Source organism: Nylanderia fulva, unplaced genomic scaffold (assembly GCF_048542155.1).
Source record: "Nylanderia fulva isolate GAGA-0341 unplaced genomic scaffold, ASM4854215v1 Scaffold52, whole genome shotgun sequence".
In the NCBI taxonomy this organism is placed as follows: domain Eukaryota; kingdom Metazoa; phylum Arthropoda; class Insecta; order Hymenoptera; family Formicidae; genus Nylanderia; species Nylanderia fulva.
Genome location: NW_028190610.1, coordinates 37,243 through 61,534, shown reverse-complemented (window position 1 = coordinate 61,534; position 24,292 = coordinate 37,243). Strand labels below are relative to the sequence as shown.

General features: G+C 33.5%; 1 protein-coding gene across 1 annotated transcript in view; it reads left to right on the top strand.

The window, feature by feature from the left end:
• Positions 1-481: 481 nt before the first annotated feature.
• Positions 482-24,292, top strand: part of twin (CCR4-NOT transcription complex subunit 6-like twin) — a 49,939-nt gene continuing 26,128 nt past the window's right edge. The window contains exons 1-3 of the mRNA XM_029311102.2: positions 482-540; positions 14,740-15,052; positions 22,243-22,394. Coding sequence (XP_029166935.1) covers positions 14,754-15,052; positions 22,243-22,394 — 451 coding nt within the window. The 5' untranslated portion in view covers positions 482-540; positions 14,740-14,753. The remainder of the gene's footprint in view (positions 541-14,739; positions 15,053-22,242; positions 22,395-24,292) is intronic.

The window sequence follows — 24,292 nt, the reverse complement described above, 5'->3', positions numbered from 1 at the left end:
GTAATGTTATGTTGATTACTTTGAATTAACGTGATGATTTAATTATTATCAATCTAGAGAGCCTTCCTGATCATGGGGCATCTTTTAAAGAAAAGTCTCCGACTATAGGAACTTCGCAAATCACTTCTAGACACATTTGGACACAGTAGTGTCTCCGTACTTATACAAAATTTTTTGCGGGGGTTTGGATTGCTTGGAGACCTTCAACATTTACATTAAACGAGTATTATTTAATTAATTTGCAAGATTCTTTTTCTAAAAAGTGGTATTTGCCAATATTATATACATCCATATATTAAGAAGATTAGGTTGCACTGATTACTTTCAGCGCTACCTATCGACAAAACAAATCTTTGTCTTAATATAATGAATATGAGAATCTATAAATTTATATAAAGCTGAGCTTTACATAGTTTATAATGAAGAAAATTTGAGGTAAAAGAATTTAATAATGTCATTTGTTTTTTACAGTTACGGCAAACCATCCGCCTCAAAGACCGTGGATTCCATTGACAAGGCCCAATAGGACGAGACCAACATGTAAGTAGCATATATCTTCATTTTTACATTGCAAAGAAAATAAATGAAATATTCTTTACTCGCTGATCTATTAGGTAGGTACATTTATTTATAGGTACATCTGTTTTCCCACGCAAAATTTTTTCACACGACAAATTAATTCCTTTCTAATTACATTACGCGTTGTGGAACAGCCCCTTCCCTTTTACAGAAATCTCGATAATAGATCTAGACACACTTAATTTCTTCTTTGCAATCGCAATAGAACGCGTGATGTAAACTTTTCATTAACGTTTCACGTCATCGACTCTTATTAGAATGCGCAAATCGTGCGCGTTAAATCAATAGCGTTGGTGTTTATTATTACAACGTGTACACACACACACACACACGTGTTACATCACTGGGAGATAACGGACGAATGCGGGATGATCTATGGAGAAACGTACGGTTGATAGTAACTAATGTACCGCTGTGACAATCGCGCACGTTGAGTCAAAATATGGCGAGTGCATGCATATAAAACAAATTGCACTTCATAACCAGTCAGCATAATAAATACTAAAGGCCACCTTCGCGCGATATCAAACTTGCCGTTACTTGCATCGTTACTTAAGTTTGACGTCAACTCTCGCACTTACATACATTTTGCTCATTCATGCTTATATTAAAGTATACTTAACTATATTATGGGGGGAATTGAGCAACTTACAAGTAGATTCAAATTTGTGCATGATTTGAACTCTATGATTACTTTGAAAAAAATAGTATTTTCAAGTAGAACCTGGACGAGATTCGAACTCTCTATAAGTACCTTGGAAAAGAAAGATTATAGTATCAAATACTTGGACCAAGTGTTTTTTTATGACTACTTATGAGTAATTTTGAATGTGTATAGTAAGTATTATAAATAGGTTTTTAGTTATCTTAGAGTTCGGGTAACTAACCTAATCTTACAAAACTTAATTAAGACAGCACCATGTCCAAAATTGGTGCATAAGACATCTTTAAGAAGTTTCTAAGATGTCTTTGGGATATCATATCATAAGATTTCTTGAAGATGTCTTAAAGATTTCTTAATAATGTCTTATGCACCAATTTTGGACACGGTGCTATCTGGGACTAAACCTATTTGACTTAAAATGTTTGATTCATTATGATAGAAAGTATTGTACTTATAAGTACTATTTTGAATCGTGCTTGTATATGTGTACTCTATTTAAAAATTTTGTACACATATGCGCTAAATACTATCTTCCATCCAGTCTAATCTAATCTAACCTAACCTAATCAAACCTAACAACACCCTAGTATTATGTCCAAAACTGACGCATAAGATATCTTTAAGATATTTTTGAGATATCATATATCATAAGATTTCTTAAAAATTTCTTAATGATGACTTATGCACTTTTAGATATGGTACTATCTGGGACTTAACCTACTTGACTTAAAATGTTCGATTCATTAAAAAGTATTGTACTTATAAGTACAATTTCGAATCGTGCATATATATATATATATATATATATATATATATATATGTGTGTGTGTGTACTCTAAAATCCTGTACATATGCGCTAAATACTATTTTTATCCCAATTTCCTGAAGCACGGCGCGATTATTTGCGAGGAATAATACCGCGTAAATTCGCCTTAACACACTTCCGTTCAAGCGATGAAGAAAGGGGAGGGAAAGAGGGAAAAGGTATCTTGACCATCGGTCAACGCCGACGACGAGTTTCGCAGCCCCGGAGCGTCGTGTTGCGTCGCGCAGCATCCCGCCGCCGCTGACGGCTATATACCGCACCATCTGGACAGATTTATTGCGCGACACCGGCACGACGGCAGCGGTCGAGGTAGCCAGAGGCAGGGTGAAAGAGGGAGAGAAAGCGTGCGCGCACATAGAGAGAGGTACAAACGGCTGTTCGGTCGGAGCTGCCGTCCAAAAGGAAGCCATTGTCGGCTCGCGCTGGACGCGATAAATCATTTCACTACGGTTTACGCTATTCATTATTTACGAGGAGTCCCCCCCCCCTTCATTATACTTACGACGGTTGCTGATTAGTTATACCATTTGTACGCGCGTATGCAGATGCATACATATTTGTCCGGTTTAGGAAATTTAAATGGATTATATCGCTGTTAGGTTTTATCGATTTTTCTTTCTTGTAGAGGAAAGCTTTGTTTCCGCCCATGGAATTTTTTTTTTTTTTAATTGTTATACCATACACACATATACAAAAAATGTTATTTTATGAAAAAAATGAAAACTTGCATATTCTATTTTATTTATTTCTCTATGAGGAAGCCAAAATTGAAAAACCAGCTTGCTCATAGAGCTTAATGAGCGAAATAAAATGGTGAGAAAGCAATGTGCAAAGAGTGACCCCAAAACAGCCTTTTTTAGCCTGTTTTGTGGGCCTCAAAATTCAAATCGAATTGTATGCCAAATGATGCTATATGATGGGACATTAATCTCTTTAAAAAAATCCCTAAAAGAAATTTAAAGTTGAGCATAGGGGTAGTTTTGGAAATACGGCGGGTCAAAATGGTTCTAAAAACTCTTTAGATGCGGATTCCGGCTAAATGGTTAGCCTTATAAAAAAGATAGAATAAACTTTTTTTGTGCAGAATTTCAAGCCAAACAACTTTTATTTGAAACATTTTTTCGTATCTGTATCCGTTTTCGAGAAATTCAGGAAAAACTTTTTGGAGAATTGATTTTACTCCTTTAAAATAAAGTAACACAGAGAGAGAGGTAGAAGGATTGGATCTTTAGTACGGTGGTCAGAGAACCATTCTGAAAATCATTTTCACTATTTCTAGTTAAAAAACACGATTATCAAAGAAGTTTTTGTAACAATTGTACTTAGACAGTGTTAGAATTTGACCATTTTGACCCCCCGTATTTCCAAAAGTACCCTATGCTCAACTTTAAATTTTTCAGGGATTAATGTCCCATCATATAGCATCATTTGGCATACAATTCGATTCAAACTTCGAAGTCCACAAAACAGGCTAAATTTGGGATTACTCTTTCCAATTTGCACTTCTTTCTTTTTTTATTTTGGAAAATTATAGAAAGAAGAGATGTGCTTTTTAGTTTGATTAGTATTTTATAGAGAGCTTGCTTTCATGATCACTGAATGATATGAATATGTCAAATAATTTGATTTACATTCTTATACTGTTTTACAATAATAATAATGATATTAATAATAATACAGGATTTGTTCATTTTTGGTTTTGAAATAACCGCACAGATGATAATCGTAATTAATACGAGTGCGTTTATAATGCAACTATCATGCATAATATTTGCTTCTGGCTATCAGATTATTTCCACCACATGTGCATGTGCAATAACTAGTGATTTGTCAATATTTAGAGACTCGCATTACGCTAGAAATGGCGAATAATTTAGAGAATTGCTGGCTTTTATCTGAAAATATTACACTTTATTTCAAAGAGCGGGCCATTAAATTCAGAGTAAATTACAGTGTTCTAAAATGCTCTCTCGCACTAGCAAACCTCATGTATAAAGTGTATCATATAATGCGGCAATCAAGAGTAGGAATGTATTTTCCGAGTGAACATACAGACGATTTTTTTCATAAAATTAAAAATGCAACTTAATAGGTACACCCTATGTAATTTCGAAAATGCAGTATTATTATTTCAATTAAAATAAAATTAATTCAATTAAATAAAGTTAAAAGTTTAGGAAGTCAAAAATTAAAAAGTATTTTTTTTTTCTAATCATAGCTTAAAGAATAATTTGTTATGAAGATGTGACGTCATACATGTAATTAATATAAACAGCAGACAATTATTGTATCATATCAATATAAACAGCCGACAATTATTGTACAATTGTAATGAATACTTTAAACAATAATAATTGTAATTATTTATTATTATGAATGATCCTTTACTATGCTAATTAACTTTATAATTTTTTAATAATTTTTTATAATTAGGCCATTACTTAAATTTTCTTGTCAAAGAGAATGTAACATAAAATTTATTAAAAAATATACCCCGCCGTGCCTTTACACCGTCGTATTCGGAAAACATCGTTTTACAAATGCGGCAATTTGGGAATTACGCTAACGCCCTTAAAACCAATTTCTCCAAGATGGCTGTAATTATCGCAGCGACTGCGGCGAGCTTTACGCATAGATTCGGGATAGATCTCGCTATCATCTCATCGCACCGTTATATATATAACCGAGAATTATTCCCTCGTTTTGCATGTACGCTCCGGAACGCACGGAATTACATTTGGTATTACCTCCGTAATAAGTTAGGTCGTTACATGTACGTGCGCTTTCGTAAAATGTCATTGGACATTGCTCCATCGTCTCCAGGATCGGTCAGAAACGTGTAAACATTAATTTTAATTCTCCCAAATAGGATGCATCCCACAAGTGTGTTTTGCTTTAAGCGGAAAAAAGTTCATAATAAGTTTGAATTTTAACTAACAATAAGGTCATTTGAAGGTCAATTAAACTAATTTTTTAAATGGAACCACCCATAAAAAAGTGTATAATTTGCACAACTAGCAGCTACATATTTTTTATGTTACAATAATTTATTTTTGCATAAAAGTATTGCGATCAACTTATTGAAAAATGAATATTTTACAAGGTATATTTCACAGTTTATGTAATATTATGTCACAATAAAGTTCAAAATATCTCGTAAATTATTCACTTTTTAATTATCCTGATAACTTTTTGTACCAATTATTGCAAGCAATTGATTTATACAAAAAAAAATTAACATAGTACTATTTCAAAAATTAAATTAACCTTAAATGCTCTTAATTAAAATTTAAAATATCAACTTTATTGATAAAAACAACTTTTGTTCGAAACATTGTTTTCGGAATACATAGTTGCTTTTAAGAAAAAGTATGCAGCTGCATATTGCAAATTATATTTTTTTTAAATAATTATGTTTTCTTTATACCAATTGATTGGTCTCATTATTCCAAGAAAAAGTATTAAGATAAGATTATTAAAAACTGAATACTTTACAAAGTATTTTACATTTTATGTCAAAAAATTATTAACTTCAAATCTTATAACTCAAAAAGTGCTCACAATATATATAAGGACAACTCAAGAAGGCTCAATATCGGAGCTCTCAGCTCTGAAGATGCAAACTGCAACGTTTGCGAAACATCGATATTACGCTGTTCAACCACGCGGCATCCATCCGGAAGCCCTTTGCATTGATAACTCAAAAAGTACTTAATAAAAAATACTTTATTATAGTGTTTTGTAAAGCTCTTGACATAAGCTATAAGAATATGTAATGAAAGATAGGTAGTTCCAGTTAAGAAATTTAAAATAACCTTTAAATAACCTTTAAATGACTGTTCAAGGTCAAATCAATGGCACCATATTTTATGTCCCCCTTTGAATCTTACAACTTTTGTATAAAACATTTTTTCCATAACCCCGTGTTTTCCAAATATTTGCCTGTTAAGATTAAGAAGACTCACCCTGTATAAGAACTACTATTTTTTTCTAGACTTGTTAAAAACTCATGATAACAACTGAAATATGCGATTATTATTGTATATAATTACTAATTATTCCGATTTGTTAGTTTTTCTTCTTTCCGGTATCTAATCAAAAGGGACTTTTATTAGACTGACGCGTTCCAATATTCTCTCCCACGTAACGTAATTCCGGTCCTGATAGTAGCGGCCCGACAGGTTCGTGCAAATTGCTTCTTGCACCTCGCGACGATTCTCACAATCATACTCATTACGGTGGCCCGTACATGGGCTGGGGTCGGTTTCTGCGGGACACGGAGCAATTACGCGCCATTATCATTCCGATGCTTGTAACTGCTCTTGCACGCGCGCGATTATGTTCTTATTAGAAATTATTGCCGTGCGCGCATGCGCGCGCGGTAATCATCGCCGTTGCCGCTATTGTCGCGATTATTATTACCGTCGTCGATGCGGCGGTTATACGAACGATTGTGCCGTGTTTGTTACTGTTAGTTAATAAGCGGCCAGGCCGGCTATTACTTTCGTCTCGTGTGGAATCATCGCCGTTGCCTGTTACCTTGATTACCGCGATTATCTCGATCCACAACAATAAGCACAATAACGATCAATCAGACGGAAGATTCTTCTTATTTAGATTCTAGGTCACAAAGTTCCATACACTCATATATAATTAACATCATTTATTAAAGTTTACGTAGATGGTTCTGATAAATATTATTAATTGATAAAATGTTATTATAATTTAATTTTATTTTTGTTGCATTGTAACATATGTTACGAAATTTCTGCTAAATTCTAAAAATTATTCCAAAAGTAGAGAGAGAGAGAGAAGTCGTAACATATCGTTATATTGCAACATAGAGCGCAAGAGTGTTGTAAAAAAAATACGTTTATATCTCACAGAATTGCGCAGAAATACGCGCTACTTTTCTCAAATGTACGTTCAGAAGCGAACTTCTTTCCCGTTTCGATTTATATCGTTACATTTCTATGAGGCATACTACCGTTTATACATTTGCAAGATCGCCGGGATCGACGATGACATTTCGATCTATGAATACCTCCCAGGTTCCTACGAAACCCCTGGAAACTGGGTCGGTCTCTTGAATTTCGACGGGTCGGCCAATTATTCGCGGTAGATTTTTACGTTGTAAATATCATCCCACTGTGCTGCTAGAGATTCACCGTAATACCGATTTACGAGCCAAACTATTTCGGCGTACAGCTGCGCGAGTTTGTTGCACCGCAAAGTCGCTTATTTATCGCCGCCGGGTATCTTTGTGCGAAGTCGACCCGATTAGGAAATTTCATTCAGCTCTATGCGTCAACTTTTAGAAGAGGAGAGTTATTTCGTAAACTGCGTACAACGAATGTTGGAACTATAATTTTCGGCAAATTTGGTTTCTTAAAAAAACTTGATTTCTTATTATAAAAAATCATTTAAATGACTAAAAAATATGAAGTAACATATGAACAGTTATTAATTCTTTTATCTATGAACAGATGACTGACAATGAGTACCAAAAATTATATTCCTTCCGTCAGTGCATAATTTTTCACATTTCCATCAATGTATGGGTATTCAGATTAATTGTACCGGCATAATAAAATGACCGCTTTATATGTATACATAGAAATTTCTGAAAACTAATATTTTTAATACAAAAACATTCTATTATCGGGTATTCTTTAAAGGTTTACTATCATATTAAAGATTTGTGAAAAGAATTGAGAGAGTATTTGTTGTAACAAAAACTTATTTTAACAAAACGTGCATTTTCAGGTATAACAAAAAAGTGACTACTTTATAAATTTTAAAGAAAAACTAAATCTATACTTATAAAAACCAAAGTTAGCATTTAATATGGTTTTCTTTGGTCTTAATAACTGTCGCCAATCATTTGGGCATGCTTTTGATCAAATTATGTATATGTTTTTAACACATTACATGGCTACAATTCTTTTATAGCAGTTGCTAAACATTGAACATTTTGCGAAAGAAGGTTTCTGAATACAGACCTTTTGTATTTCGCGGACGAAAAAAGTTACAACATATTTTTAACATTTGGATACCAAAAATCACTTTGGGTAGTTAGATACCAGTTCCTTGACAGAAGGGTTAATCTTCGAGCAATCTCAGCTCTTATTTGTCGTACACCCGGTGCAGCAAACGGCGGCTTCTCCGTCTCGTGTGTAAATTAGGTAACCTGTTCGGATCTTCTCTCTCGCGGACTGGTTTGGCGACTCTTGGGGCAGGTCGCGACTCGGCGTGGCATCGTTGACCTCGGAGAGGATGCCTAGTCGTGAATGGACCACTGCTTATACGCTGCCATTGACTGCCGCAGCCGCCTATATCTGTATATACCTGTTTCTGTACACTCGTTTCTCTTTCCTTACTTTATTACACAGTGTAGCATCACACGTATGAAATTAACGCAAAATCTTGCCAAATCTTTAACAAACTAATCTATCTCAACTTAATCTACCTTATCAACACTTAATAACACTCTTCCGCTAAAATTAAAATCTTTTTTATACAGTGTAGATATTTTATTATATAGTGTAGCATTACACGTATAAAATTAACACAAAATGTTACCAAATGTTCAACAAACTAACCTATCTCAACTTAACCTGTCAACACTTAATAACACTCTTCCGTAAATATTATATTCAGATTAAAGTTTACGAGTGATTTTTTCAAACTCGTCTCAAAAACTTTTTCTTCGTGTGCATCTGTCCTATCGAGTTGAAGATGAATCTATATTGCATTTACAAGACGAGAGTCTGCTGTCTGTACTTGTCACTTGCCTGACGGTCGAAGTTTGGGAAGTGTTCCCCTTCGAGCATATTCCTCCGAGCGACTAAAACACTTCGCAGATTAAAGCAATTAACAGATTGGCTGCTGACTATGCTTCGAGCAAACCGAGCTCGTCGAACTTTACGATCTTGCGGAACATCCTACTACGGCGGCTCCAAGTTTGCTCGAGCTCATTCGCCACTCTTCGCGAATACTTCTATAACGTCGTGGCGTCGTTTCGTTGAACGCTCGCCTCATTACCGTCCGGAGTTGGTAATGAAAATTGAAACTCTTAAAAGTGAATATATAAGTGAAATTTTATTAGAACAACCTTACCGAATCGATAAAACTAATGATAAAATATTTATTTGGGCAATAGAATTCTCTCAAAATTAAATTTATTTTTACAATATTACATTTAAATTAAATAATTAAATGGAAAAGTTATATTTCTATCGAAGTATGTAATATAAGTGATTTTTGTTGAATAGAAATAATATAGGAATTTCCTGTATTATACATGTACAAATTTCTCTTTTGATACAATATATAGTCAATTTATTTCGACTGTACCGTAAATACTATCGTACCGGATGCAGAAGCATGGATATATGTATATGTATAATTAATATCGGTTCGCGAAACTTGGGTTTGTTTGACTTAGTTCGTTACCAATATATGCGCCGTACTTGGAGAAGTGATCGTGTTTCGGTACCTCGGGGATATGGTCATAGATATCGTAGCGATGTATAGGTACTATAACTATTTGATAACTTTAGTCATTATCAGTTTGGACCGGTAAACCGGTCGGATTAAGTTAATCCTCTCTAAAGTGGTTTTGCCGGAGGTATAAAGTACATAAAAAAACATCCGCCCGTTAACATCATAAAACGTATAACAATGTTAAGACCTTCGAGAGATTTAGAAAATATTTTTCAAGATGAAAAATAAAACAAAAAAGAGGAAAACAGGAGACAAGAGAAAGGAGAAAAATAGAAAAAGAAATGTACAGTTTAGAGAAATCTTATTATATCGTTACATTTTTATTTAATTTTACATTATATACATGTTCGAAAAAATAAGAATAATATCTTATGATAAAGTACGTTTAACAATATTAGTATGAATATAACATTTGCACAAGAGCTTTGATACAATATCAAAGAAAGAGGATCCACAATAAGAGCGTACTGTCACCTTTTTTATCACGATCGTCTCGTTAGCGATAAGACCACCTTTCCAATAAATGCGGCATTGTCTCCATCTTTGTCGGACACAGAGGGGCGCCCATTAATGACGCATATCTCACGCAAGATCGAGTCCGAATAATCCTCTGTTAAGACGATTGCCGACTTAGTCGGCGAACACCGAGGACTTATCGAGATGGTCGTGTTAACAATTCCTTGAGAGTGAACGAGGCTCGGAATGAAGGAAGAGGAAAAACAAATCGACGGATCGTTAACGATCGTATTTATCGCGGGAATTTAAAAAATCGGCCTATCGACTGAGTTTATCGCCGCGTCCACCTCTCGGGAACGGATAATTAAAGATTAAAAGCCCTCGCACCGCTCCAAGAACGCCTATATATAATTAATGTTGTCTTACATTTTGCTTACATTGTCTTACGTTTTATATCTCGTTTTTCGCGCAATAGTAAAAATATGAAAAAAAACAGTTTTGATTTCTACCTTATTAGACATTAGTAATAATAGTAGTAGTATGATTATAGTGAATGATACTATTACAATTCCCGACCACACCTAGATTAGAGTGATTCACTGTCTCCTCACTCTTGTAGTTAACTAAGTGTTTGGCTCCCAGCCTAAAGCCTAGCATTAGGCTTATTAGACCCATCACCCTTGCTCTTTTTGGATCCTGGGGACTCCATCAGACATTAAATGGACGGTAAATTATGTATAATAGTAGTAGTATGATTATAGTGAGTGATAACTATTACAATTCCCAATGATACTTAAATCAGGGTGATTCATTGTGTATCCTCACTCTTGTAGTTAACTGTTGTAGCAAGTGTCTGGCTCTTAGAACCTAGAGCCGAGCCTATACCATCAGACTTATTAGATCCATTACCCTTGCTCTTTCTAGATCCTGGGGACTTTATCAGACATTAAATGGACGTTAAATTATTAGGTATACGTTGTATATTCGCATTATTCATGCGCCAGGTAATGTGTCAGTGTCTCCAAGCTTTATCCTTATTCTTGAATCGGGCTACGAAGGCAGCTTGGGACCGATTTAACGTTCGGCTGAATGATTAACTGCGTTTTGGGAGCGAATCTGTGATACCACCTAACCGTTTATCTCTCTCTCTCCCGATATCTTCGAGTTACTCTCATGGAGTATACGTTATTGGATTGCGGGGTATACCGCGATTCAATTATTTACACACATTCTATCTCTCTCGCTCTCTCTTTCGCGATCGCGTAATAGAACCGCTGATTTATACTGGTTTAACTCGACCGTCTATCGTCCGAGCCGCTTTCAAATTAGTTTGGAGCGTATCGGAGCAAAATGTGTTTTTCAAGAGCATCGAAATTCTCTGAAATCTCACCTGCGCGAGCACACAAGGGAATTGGTTATCAGTGTTGCGAGCGGAAAGATTGACATTGATAACAGACCGGATCAATCCTAGTTTTTAAAAAAAATCCCTGTTTTCCGATGCGCATGAGGAAGACGAGAAATGTAAGTGAAAGCAGACAGCCGTTATTCCTTAAAAACGTAAATGTTTCAGATGATAAGAAGAGACGTTTCGCGAAACAATCGGTGTATGCACTTGATTCGCCGGGCTCTAATCACGGTATTATGCTACACGCGACGGATAAACTCGCGAGGTCGCGTGAGACTAAACAAAAGGAGGGAGAGAGAAAGAGAGAAAAGACGTCGGGAATTTATGCAGCCAACCAGGCGACGTCGACAAGACAGCTAGCTCGCTTTATGCTGATCCTCTTATTCCGGAACCGCGAGAATCCATCCGCGCGCACGCCTAAGCAACACGTATCCGTCTGCTCGCGTTTACAGCTCGTAGAACAGGAAGAGAATTGGAGAATGAGAGAGAGAAAGCTTGAAGGAAAATGGAACAGCTTATACGAACCGAATCGTGAATACGTGGAATTAGGATCGCGAAAGAATCGAGCGCGTCGATTCAGAATACTCAAAATCCTCTATTATTTGAGACGGAAAAGAAATCATTTATATAGCTGTCGAATCATTCCATTTTTCGTGGCTGGAGAGTAAATGGAATATTCTGCGAGCGAAATAAAATTTGAAACATAAAAAATGCGACGAAATAATAGACCATTGTGAAGTTGGTATTCTTACTTCCAATAATCGGAAGTTTTATTAACTGTTCTATTTGCATTCGCAACAATTCTGATATATTTAAAAAATATAGACGTTATTTACTAACATCAAGGCGTTATTTACTAACATCTACTAAAAAGCAAATGAAAAATATAGGATCGAAAGGGTCTGAATAGCTTAGTTGGTAAGAGCAGTCGTCCGGAAAGTGAAAGACGCGGGTTTGATTCCCGCTTCAGCGACTTTTCGGACCTATATTTTTCTCGCCTATTTCTCCATATGTAAGTTCGAGATTCATTTATAAATGGAACTTACAATTAGTAATCTCAAACCAAGAGATGTAAAAAAGAATTTTGATTTAAATTTAAAAAAAAATCATAACCAAACTTTCTATTTGTTCGGTAGTATATGCTATACTTCCCATAGCATCCTCATTTAAATATTTTTAAACAATTTTTTTTATCTCAGAGCTAACACATATTCCAGCGGTTTTTTGACAAATCTCGACAGTTCTCGCATAGTTCTGACAGTTTTAATAGGTTTTAGCAAGTTTCGGCCTTTAAATATTTTAAAATAATTTTTGAATTTCAGAGATAGCGTCGTACTTTCTGGAGAATTATGAGGTGTTGGCTATTCTCACGATTTTTTGTCAATTCTCACATAATTCTAACAATTTTGAATAGGTTTTAACAATTTAACAATATAGTTTCGGCTTTTTAATATTTTTAAATAACACTAGTTTACAAAAAAAATTTTTATTATTTGAAACCAGACAAGATGTTTCTTATACATTTTCAGATGCTAAAAACAATGCCACAAACCAATTTTCACCAGTTTCCAAAATCATTGAGTTATCTTGGAATTCTGATTGAATGTCGTAAATGTATTGTTCATCCCCTATAAAATGAATTTTTTTTATTTCGATAGCTTACTTTTTAATCACGTCAGGAAAAATTTAAATATAGAATTTTGCTGATTGTGACATAGTAAATATGCCGCCTCTAATAATAATTATATGTATAATCACAATTAAAAAATAAGATATTGAAATAAAAAAAATGTATTTTATAAGTAATAAACAATACATTTATGATAATTGATCAAACTTTCCAGATAACATTAACCTTTTTTATAAAAAAAAATTCAAATATTGCAAATATTAAACTTTATTTACACATATTTTTTACACATTAAATCTCAATTATTTCGGAAATCTGACATGCTAGTAAAATTTGATTCGCAGCATCGATTTCTAACTGTAGAGCTGATTATTCCTACTTTTTTTTACAGTTTCTCAACAATTCTTGCATATTTCAGTTTTGATAGGTTTTAGCAATACAATATAGTTTCGGCCAGAATATTTAAAAGCTAAAATATGTCTGAATAATGGTCAGTATTTGCTGTTATCTAAATAAAATTATATGGATGATTATCTAGACGAAGCTTTGGCGTCATCTTATCTTTATATATGTATATCTTTATAGATAATAAATTTTATTATCTTTATAGATAATAAAAATCTGTATTATCTATATCTGTATTATCTGCATCTTAGATGAAAAAAGTATCTATTATCTTTACAAAATTATCCAGAATAATTTTTAGATAATTTTGGTTTAGAATCATAGCACATAAAAATACTTAATTTTTTATTTTTATAAATAAAAATATGAATACATATATTTTATATATCCCTTTTATAATATACATTTTTTTATAACTGTGTTTACATAAGCAGTCTTAAAAATTATTATCTAGAAAATTATCTAGGTGTGTGAATCGCCATTTTTATCTAGATATATTTAAAACAAAATCATCTTCATCTTATCCAATAAAATGAATTTCCATATTTTTATCTCATCTTTATCTAGATAATGTTAAAATCATCCACGGTCGTATACACAGGTCTGGCAACTCTCATGGTGGAGGTAAGGCTCTTAATGAATGTCAAAAGTTTCTTGAGTTAATCGCTAGCCGTATGGCACTGTGATCGCATAGTAAGAGTTCTTTTTTTTTAAATGACTATATCCATAACTCATATGTCATATATATCATATGTCATATCTGTTTAATTAAAATTTCATTAAAATGCCGTCGGAATGTGTTGTGCCGAATTGTACAACAAATAAATATAAGTGCATAGAAAAATGGTCAACTTTTCAAGTGCCAAAAGATGAAAATCTTCGTGCAAAATGGACAGCATCAATTCCTGGAGTAGAGTGTTTGCGATTAAATCAACGCGTGTGTGAGAAACATTTTGAAAAACATTTTGTCATTAAAGAATTTGTAAAATACGATAATAGTGGAAAACTGATAGCTCAGGTAAAATTTTAAAAGATATTTGAACTAATTTATATCTTATAGATATAAGCTCTTTACTCAGCGATCACAGCGCTCTGCGGTTAGCGACCGATTTATGAACCACGAATCATGACATTAAGAGCCTTACCCCCACCATGAGAGTTGCCAGATCTGTGTATACGACCGTGAAATCATCTAATCACAACACTGATAATGCTAAAAAGTTAGAAGTAAATGAACTTATTTTCGTTTCGTCGATCGTGTGTTCCAGGCATATTTACGGTGATGTGTTACAACGTGCTGTGCGACAAGTACGCGACGCGGCAGATGTACGGCTACTGTCCGAGCTGGGCGCTGGACTGGGAGTACCGGAAGAAGGGCATCCTCGACGAGATACGGCATTACGCGGCGGACATCATCAGCCTGCAGGAGGTCGAGACGGACCAATTCTACAACTTCTTCCTGCCGGAGCTGAAGCACGACGGCTACGACGGCATATTCTCGCCTAAGTCCCGCGCGAAAACGATGGCGGAGAACGACCGCAAGTACGTCGACGGCTGCGCCATTTTTTATAGGACCGCCAAGTAAGTGCATTCCTCTGTCTCGTAGCCCCAAAATGGACGAAAATGGCGAATATATTGTGGCGTCCGCCGTAAAAACGAACTCGAGGATAAAAATATCTACTTTATTATCTACCCTCTCTTCGCAAAACGTCGTACATTCATTTTAATACTTTGTTTTAGTCTTCTCAGTCATGTTTCTCCAAAAATAGTTTCATAAACTTTAATGTAACCTTTAATATCTCTTGTACAATTATTTTTTATTGTACACCGAGAAGGAAAAAAGTATATAGAGTAATGATTGAAAAATTAAATAAATAACCGGTGATGATCGATGATAGATAATCGATTTTAAAGCAATTTAGTTTAAATATTCAAAATCCATTATGCATGTGAGGATTTTTATATTGTTTATATAGCTTATATATGTGTGTGAAGGGACGTTCCATTAATTCGTCATTTTCATCTGCATATTTTCTCATTACGACAAGCGTGTTCTAATTGCCTCGCATAGAAAAAAAAGACGATTATCGACAGTCTCGATTCTCCGGCGATTCCTCGATTTATTAAGAGGCGTGGCAATTTAATTAATAAACACGACGGCGCAACAGAAAACTCTGTCCGATTTAATACAGTTATCGATCACGCGCGATCGAATACTTCGCGAGCGAATGTGCCCTGAAATTTTTCAAAAGTTATTCGTTTTGTTCAGATTTTATATATATGTATATATATATTACAAAATTGAAGCAATTAAAAAATTTTGATAACCGATTGATTTTTTAAACAATAATCTATTACTTCAATGTATAAAAATTATCTTTTCTCTCGTAATATATTTTTTTAAACCGGGTGTGTATGATTTTATTCGTATTTGTATTTTTTTTAATTAAAAAAATAATAGTTACATATAAATATTATGAGTGACGATGTAAATGTGATGAAATATTTTTGATATAAAAACGCTTTTCGTCGTTTTGTTTAAAAAAAGCCAGCCGGTGATGAAATAATTTGTTACATTGTCATTTTCACAAGGGAGATTTCACATTACGATATTCAATTATTATATCGAAGATTATTATCGTCGCCGTCTTTGCAAAATTATAAAGCCGACTCCGCTTATCATCGTTGCTTCGATACCGGAAAAGAGCTTGAGCTCTTCCAAAGTGCGATATTTAATTTCAAGCGGGATGAAAGACGCGTTCGCTCGTAATTTAACAAAGCGTCGCGCGCGTGTCTGCCGTGTAATAACGTCATGGTAATCCAATATCGCGTCAGATAGTAACGCGCGTCGTAAATCGCCCGTTCGTGTTTAATAGAAAAGCGAACGCGTCGCCTTCGCGAGCGTATTTTTTTTTATATTTGATAAATTAACCGGAAATCGATAGATTTCCTTTATGAAATAGTGTCTGCGCTTGGAAATAGAAGGGAAGTAGTAGAAGCTATAAAATCAGATATATACATATACATATATGGGAGATGTTTCGAAATAAGAACGAGAAATTTTTGGAAATCATTTTTTGTCGAAAATTAAAACGATACAGGGAAATTAAAAAATATTAATACATTTTTTTACTAGTGGAAAAAAATCTTTTTAAATTTGTCCAACATTTGAGAAAAAAATTATAAACCTAATTTTCATCTCCCCTTTTAGGGGAGTGTAAATCTTCAGAGAGAGATATAAGAATATATGTTTATATGAAAAATTCCCCTAAAGGGAAACTAAGAACTCCTATTCAATTTTTTATTAAAACTTTTTATGCATTGAAAAGCTTGATTCCTTCAGAAACTTTTTTATTTTTTTTTATTTTTTCGTAAAATCAATAATACATTTTCAAGAAAAAAAAAAATAAAAACCTAATTTTCATCTCTCCCTTTGGAGAAGTGTAACTTTTTAGAGAGGAATATAGGAGTATATGTTTATATATATATAGATATATATGTGTGAAACCCCCTGCAATTTTTGACAAAGAATCTTCTAAAATATTTTATAATTCTTTAGAAAAACCCTCTATATAAAATAAATAAATAATCTGAAATATTCTTAAATATTATAATGAATAAAGTAAATAAAATAAAATTTAATCAAATTGAAATTTATATAAAGTAAAAATGTAGGGGGAAGGGGGATAAATTGTCTAAATATATAAAATAAGATAAATATATTAAACAAAAATTGTAGGATTTCTTGAACATAATGACAAAGTTGGCCTTAAATGGCGTTTTTCAAGGTCGTTTGAAGGTCAACTTATTATTATTTTTTTTTTAAGAAACCACCCTAAAAATATTTTTATGTAAAAACATATCAATTCTTCACAATATTCAAAATTAACACAAATTCGATATTAAAAAGGGCAAAGATCCCCGAGATAATTTTACGTCATATGCGCGCACGTAGAGACATGACGTTCAGATTTCAATGACCCCGATATATACACGGCATCGAAATTATTGCAGGACATGTTGCGGCAACGTCGATACACACAAATTGCCTTTCGCGACGGCATCGAATGGAACGTCGCAGCTGCACACCGTCTATGACGCATTAATCATCGACGGCCGCCGCCGCGCCGGGTCGCAGCTACATACCGAGATATCTATTTCGACTAATGCTTATTTTCAGAGTATCTCGTGACATAATGGCAGGTCTCGCGCGATATCGCGTCGCAATGCCAACCCCGGGGGCTATCGAACCGCGAGCGCGACGATTAATGCGCCCCTATACATACGTGTATGTGTGTGTTTGTAACGGTACCCTTTATAACCCGCAACGTGGTCGTAAATAGCTCGAGCGAAGTAAATGTGTCTCTCTGCGCGACAATATTAAGACCGATGGCGGCGAATGAATCCCCTCCCCTTTTACCCTCTTCCTTTTCCCTGTCGCCCCTTTTAAACGCTTTACCAGCGCCGTTTTAAACCCTCTCTCATACTAGCATATTTGTAACATTGAACATTCTGTATTTAATTGATATCTGGAATATTCGTAACTCGAGTTTTTATATCGGGATTTCGAATTTTTTTATAATATTAATAAAAATTTTTTATAGATACTTTATATTTTATCAGGGTACATATAAATATTACACTAATTTACAGCTAAAAATTATTTTAAATCAGGCAAGTATTTTTTTATAGATTTTTGCATGCTGAAAACGATACCGTAAACTAGCATGTCAGATTTTCAAAATAATTGAAGTTTAATGTGTGAAAAATGATTTTTTTACATTAAAAATTTTTTTGTAAAAAAGATTAATGTTATCTAGAAAATTTGATTAAATATCATGAATGTATTGTTTATCGCTTACAAAATGCATTTTTTATTTCAATATCTTACATTTTAGCCATATTATGAAAAATTAAAGCTAGAAACTACTTCTCATATGGAAATGTTTCTGACAAAAGTCTTTTGGAAAAATATTTTTTTTTTTTTTTGAAAATTGATTTTGTCTTTTTTTATTTGTCCTTCTTTAGATTATACAATTTTTTTCGAAAATTCATTTGTTTCGAAAAATTCAAGATGGACAATTCAAATGAGACCCTTTTATAAATATAATTATTTGACTTCTTCATAGAGATTGAATATTTGCTATCTCAACAAAATTGTATTTAAATCCTTTCTAACATGACTAAAAAATAAGATATTGAAATTTAAAAAAATGCATTGTATAGGGGATAAAACATTCATGACATTTTCTGATCAGAAAATTTTTATATAACGTTAATCTTTACCATTTAAAAAAAATCTGAAATATCGCATAAAGCTATTTTTCATATTAAACCTGAATTATTTTGAAAATCTGACATGCTGGCAAAAATTAACTTGCGGCATCGTTTTTAGCACCCAAAAATCTATAAGAAACATCTTGTCTGGTTAACAATAATAAAATAAAAATATTTTTGTAAACTAATGTTATTAATAAAATATAAATATATATTATTATGATGCATAAATACGTTTTTAATATAAAAATTGCTAAAGAAATTGTTACCCCGCACATAGAAATTGGAGATCGGCTTGTTTGACGTTTGTCTGACATCTGTCTGACCAAAACGCGCTTGCACTACTCACAGAGACTTAGTTCGTGTTTCTTTCCCTTCTCGTCACCTCTCGCCATGAATTTCCTCAGCCGAAGGTGATGAGAAGAGAGGAAAGAAAAAGAAGAAGACGGGGAGCTTACGGGGTCTTGCTTTTACGGCTTGCAAAGACGGCGGCCATCGATTTCAATCCGGCTGAACAACGCGACCAAATCGAGCGAACCAAATCAACGCTCGCGCGATGAGCGTAAAGTTCAACTCGCGTTCAATTTCCGCCTTCGGCGCTCGCCCCTCGATCATTCCTCGGCTTTATTGCCTCTTCGCGGATTATACGGCGCAATGTCGAAGAGTGCCGTTTATAAAAAAGGAGAGAGAGAGAGGGAAAAAACGATCGGAAGAAGAGAGAGTTTAATGTTCGCGCGATACGCAACAACACCGATAAAATTCTACAATCCATTAGACGGTGAATGTTTTTTTTTTTTTCAGCGCGCCAAGTTTATATTCTTTCGCGAAATGAGAAGAAACACTTTGTATATAAAACATTATGTTTCCTTATATTTTTAGATTTTAAGAGGATGCCGGATTAAGTCTGTTTTATCGATCGAAAAGTGAGGTTGGAATCTAAATTTTGATATTTTTTATTTATATTGTTATTGGTTATGCAGATTGATAAATACTTTTGCACAATTAAAGTATTAATATTAATAAACCATGTTAATTTATAATTTCAGATAATAAACAATTAGTATAGCCAATAAATAGTTTTATAGTCGAATCTAACCTCATTTTTCGATCGATAACACGAAACTGACATCCTCTCAAATATATAAAATCGAATTTTTTTAATTATTGTGTTTTTAAGGCACTTTCGATAATCTGACAAAGAAGGTCGTGGACAGAAATTTATCAGTTTCTAATCCACAAGAAATCGTAATAATAAAAATTTAAACACTTTGTTTGATAAAAAAACAAGGTCACCGTAACTTTTTTAATATGAACCACCTGAATTTTTTTTAATATAGAGTAATATCATTTTAAATTACATTACAACTCAATAAACAATTTTAAAATTGCTACAGCATAATTTTTCGCTATAGAATTACAAGTCTAAATTTACGTAAATAATAAAAAAACTCGACTTAATTAGTAAACTTAATTAGTAAACTTATCAGTTTATCGTGTGTTTTGAATGTCTGATACATAATGAATCGCTATTATAACATGGAAAAATTAGATATGTTACTCTTGGGTTAAATGATCAAAACCATCAAAATAATCAAAATCATGAAATGGTCAAATTGTTCAAACTAATACAATCAAAACGATCTATAATAATAATATAATCTACATATAATCAAAATGATCAAATCGAAAAAATAATGAAAATGGTCTAATCAAAATAATTATTTTTTTATTGTTTCGGTCGATTTGATCGAAATAATTGCAACGATTAAAGCGATCGAAATGATAAAAATGATCAGTACAATCAAAATAATAAAATAGGTTAAAATTTGTAAAATAATACAAATGATCATAATGATTGATTATTGAATTCGACTCACAAATTTTTTCATTGAACTTGATCCCACCCTCAAGAAACCCATAAGAAATTTTTTTAAATTAAAAAAGTGTGTCAGTGATGCTTCAGATACTAGGGAAATCAATTAGACTTTCAGAATTTCCATCCCTTTTCTTACACTTTTGACGAATCTTAACTCAACCTTCTCTCTTTTCTGCCTGGAACGACTGTAGATGACGTTGATTTAATCTTGTTTACGACTGCGGGGGAGGCTTCCTCGGGAACGGGGAAGTGGAAAAGAGGTAGAGGTTGGGGGATGATGGCTCGTAATGGGTATTTGGCGAAGAATATATTTCTCAAGCATACGTGCCGCACATATCGGAAGTAAAGAGAAGGGGAGAGAAAAAGTCCTGGGCATTCTACATCGCGTACGTGATACGCTTTTCTCACGAGTTTCTCTTTCTCTCTCTCTCTCTCTCTCTCTCTCTCTCTCTCTCTCTCTCTCTCTCTCTCTCTCTCTCTCTCTCTCTCTCTCTCTCTCTCTCTCTCCGGCTGCGACGAAAATCGTCCGATACCGACGACGACGTCGCGTCTCTCTTATAGTTGTACTTGCGAGAGCGCGCGCTCCCTCGCCAAGTCTCTTTTCTTCTACGTCTCCACGGGACGAAATTGAGTCTTGCCAGCCCTTTGCCAGGACTTAAACGACCGATTGAGAGAAAGGACCCGGAAATTCTTTTCCCGACACATAGTTTCGCGCGACACGTGACTCGTGTCGTCGTAGCTGCGCGATGACAATTGACTGCGGGCCTTGATGCGACAGAAAGCAGATACTACGTTTAAGAAAATAATTTCTCTTATTTAATCACTCAAGATACTACATATAATTATTTATAAAAATATATGTACATAAATTAAAATTGGATATATATATATATATATATATATATATATATATATTATTTTAATTAAATTTATACAATTTATATATTTATAGATACCATTTATAAATTATTATACTATTTATATATTTTTTTTCTTTACATGCTTTCTCGAATTTACTTGCGCCCGAAGGAATTGATTTTTATATTTAACAACAAACTCCGCACCCTCTCTCCTGATGGAAACTGGAATTAGCTGGTTTCTTCATATTATATAGTTGTGACCTGCTGAACAAAAGATATAATAGCTTCAAAGCTAAATAATGGACAGTAAGTGAGTACAGCCAGTCAAACAAAATTCGCAAAGCCCAAATTTTTCATGTTTGACTAGTTGTAATCAGTAGGTAACTATTTATTATTTAGCTTTTGTTTAGCAGATCATAAATTATAACATAAGAGAAAAACCAGTTGATCTTACCAAGATTCAATTTTATATAGGATTAGTGTGGGGTTTTTAAACTTATATATGAAATCATAGATGAAACTGAATCCCGGTAAAATCAAAAAATTGTTTGACTGGCTCAGTAACTGTCCATTGTTTAGATTTGAGATTATTATATCTTTTATTGAGTAGATCATAAGCTATAATATATGAAAAAACCTTAATTCTACTGAAATCCAATTTCCATAAAGATTGTGCAGGATCCTTTAAGAACCTGTTGAAAGATAAGAACTTAATAAATATATTTAGTCTATCCAAATTTATTTCTTTTTCTTTACAGATTTTCCCTGATAAAGGAGCATTTAGTTGAATTCAATCAATTGGCGATGGCGAACGCGGAGGGTTCGGACAACATGTTAAATCGAGTCATGCCCAAAGACAACATCGGACTGGCAGCATTACTTAGGACTAAGGAAGCCGCTTGGGATAATGGTAAGTTCATGATACGAGATCTATATTTCTCTCGATATAAAATATTATTTGCAGAAGTATATGCGAAACTAAGATTATTATGAAATTATCTGAAAATTATCTTATCGATCAAGCAAATTTCCAATTCAAAACCGATAAAAGGATTCGTTGACTCAATTTTGCGAGAACTTACTCTTAAGTGAATCATATTAACACTTAAGGGGATGCTGACCATGTCTGTTTTATTGATAAGTATTATTTTTATTTAACTATTTATTGGTTATACAGAATGAAAAATCTTTTACTAGAATTTATTACTAAATCTTCTTCCTTCCTTTATGGCAATGAAACGCACAGTTTTATGTTCGTGGTTTCAGGCTGCCAGATTATCTTCTAAGTTAGTATTGAGTTTTATTTGTTTGTTTTGAGCTTATGTAAGTGTAATGTGTGTAAGAGTGTCGGTGTAAATGTAAGTGTATCGGCCAAAATAGTCGTACAAAAAAAATTTTTTTCAGACGAAACACATCCGAACACGTCAACGAACGCCAACGAACTTTATTACTAAATAATTACAGTTTTTTATCGGTCTTTTGCATTGAGTCAACCTAACGATAAGAAAACTCTAATTATTTAACTTTTTTGGTTTCTTTTTATATACACATATAATAGCCCAGATTTATTATTATGAATACTTTAAAATTTTAGTAAAGGATTTTTCATTCTATAAAGACAATCAAGAGTTAAATGAAAATAATATTTATCAATAAAACATACCTAGTTAGAATCCCCTTAACGATATGAAGGAAAATATAGTTATCACTTTTAATAGTATATCTGAAAATAAATAATTTCGAAGTGAAAGAGAGTTAAAGATGGCGCGTGTATGAGAATCCGAGAAAATAAAATAGGGGGAAAAAACCGAGAGAGGCGCGGCAGACGCTAACTGAGCATCTGCTCGTTTTACACACACTCATGGTGATTCGCGCGTATATCCAGCGTGTTTGCACACCCTGAAAACACGAAAGTAATTAACGCGCCGGTAACCGATGAAGCTGCCTGGACTACTACTACCGGACACGCGCAATATACAGAAGTCCACGTTTTTCCCGCGGTCGTGGAAGCTCGCACGCTCGATGATTGAAGCGAGTAAATCGAGCACGATATACTCCGATCCGGTATACACAGGGTGATTCAACATTACCACACTTGCACACTGTGTGTTTCTACGATTGACACGGAATCGTCCATTTTTTTAAATATTATAATATAAAAAAATAACTTAATATTATAATTACTTAATTATCAAAATTATTTAATTAACAAAAATATTATATAAACTGTTAATAAAAATAATATTCCAATTGTATATAAAAAGAATCGAAAATTTTTAGGTATTACTGTATTACATTCTTTTGCAGAATTTTAATTTTAAAATTGTGTTAATTATATCGAAATTATACTTCTTATTCTGTCACAAAGAAATATTGTGTAAATATATTTTTAATAAAAAAAATATATAATAAAGACTGTTTCTAAATAAATGTGACAACTTTAGGAAATTATTCTTTGTCAAAAATTAAAGAGATTTTAGGAGAATCATTTCCTAAAATTTTTCGCATTTATTTAGAAACACTGTATATATATTTTTTATAGAATTTTAATTCATAAAAAAATTAAAACAAGTTGCCCAGTTATCCAGTTATAAGCGTTCATATAAATAATTAATCAAATATTTTTTAAAAATAGTATTGGTTCCTAATTCTAAAATTTATCGAAAAGAGAACACCCTGTATAGCAAGTGTATCGCGAAATGCACGAGTGTAAACCAGGCTCGAGATTTATATGGTGCCCCAAAGGTCGAGAGCTGGGCTCTTACGGCTCACTTCGACGCGTCGGAACGTGCTCTCGTTAATGAGCCA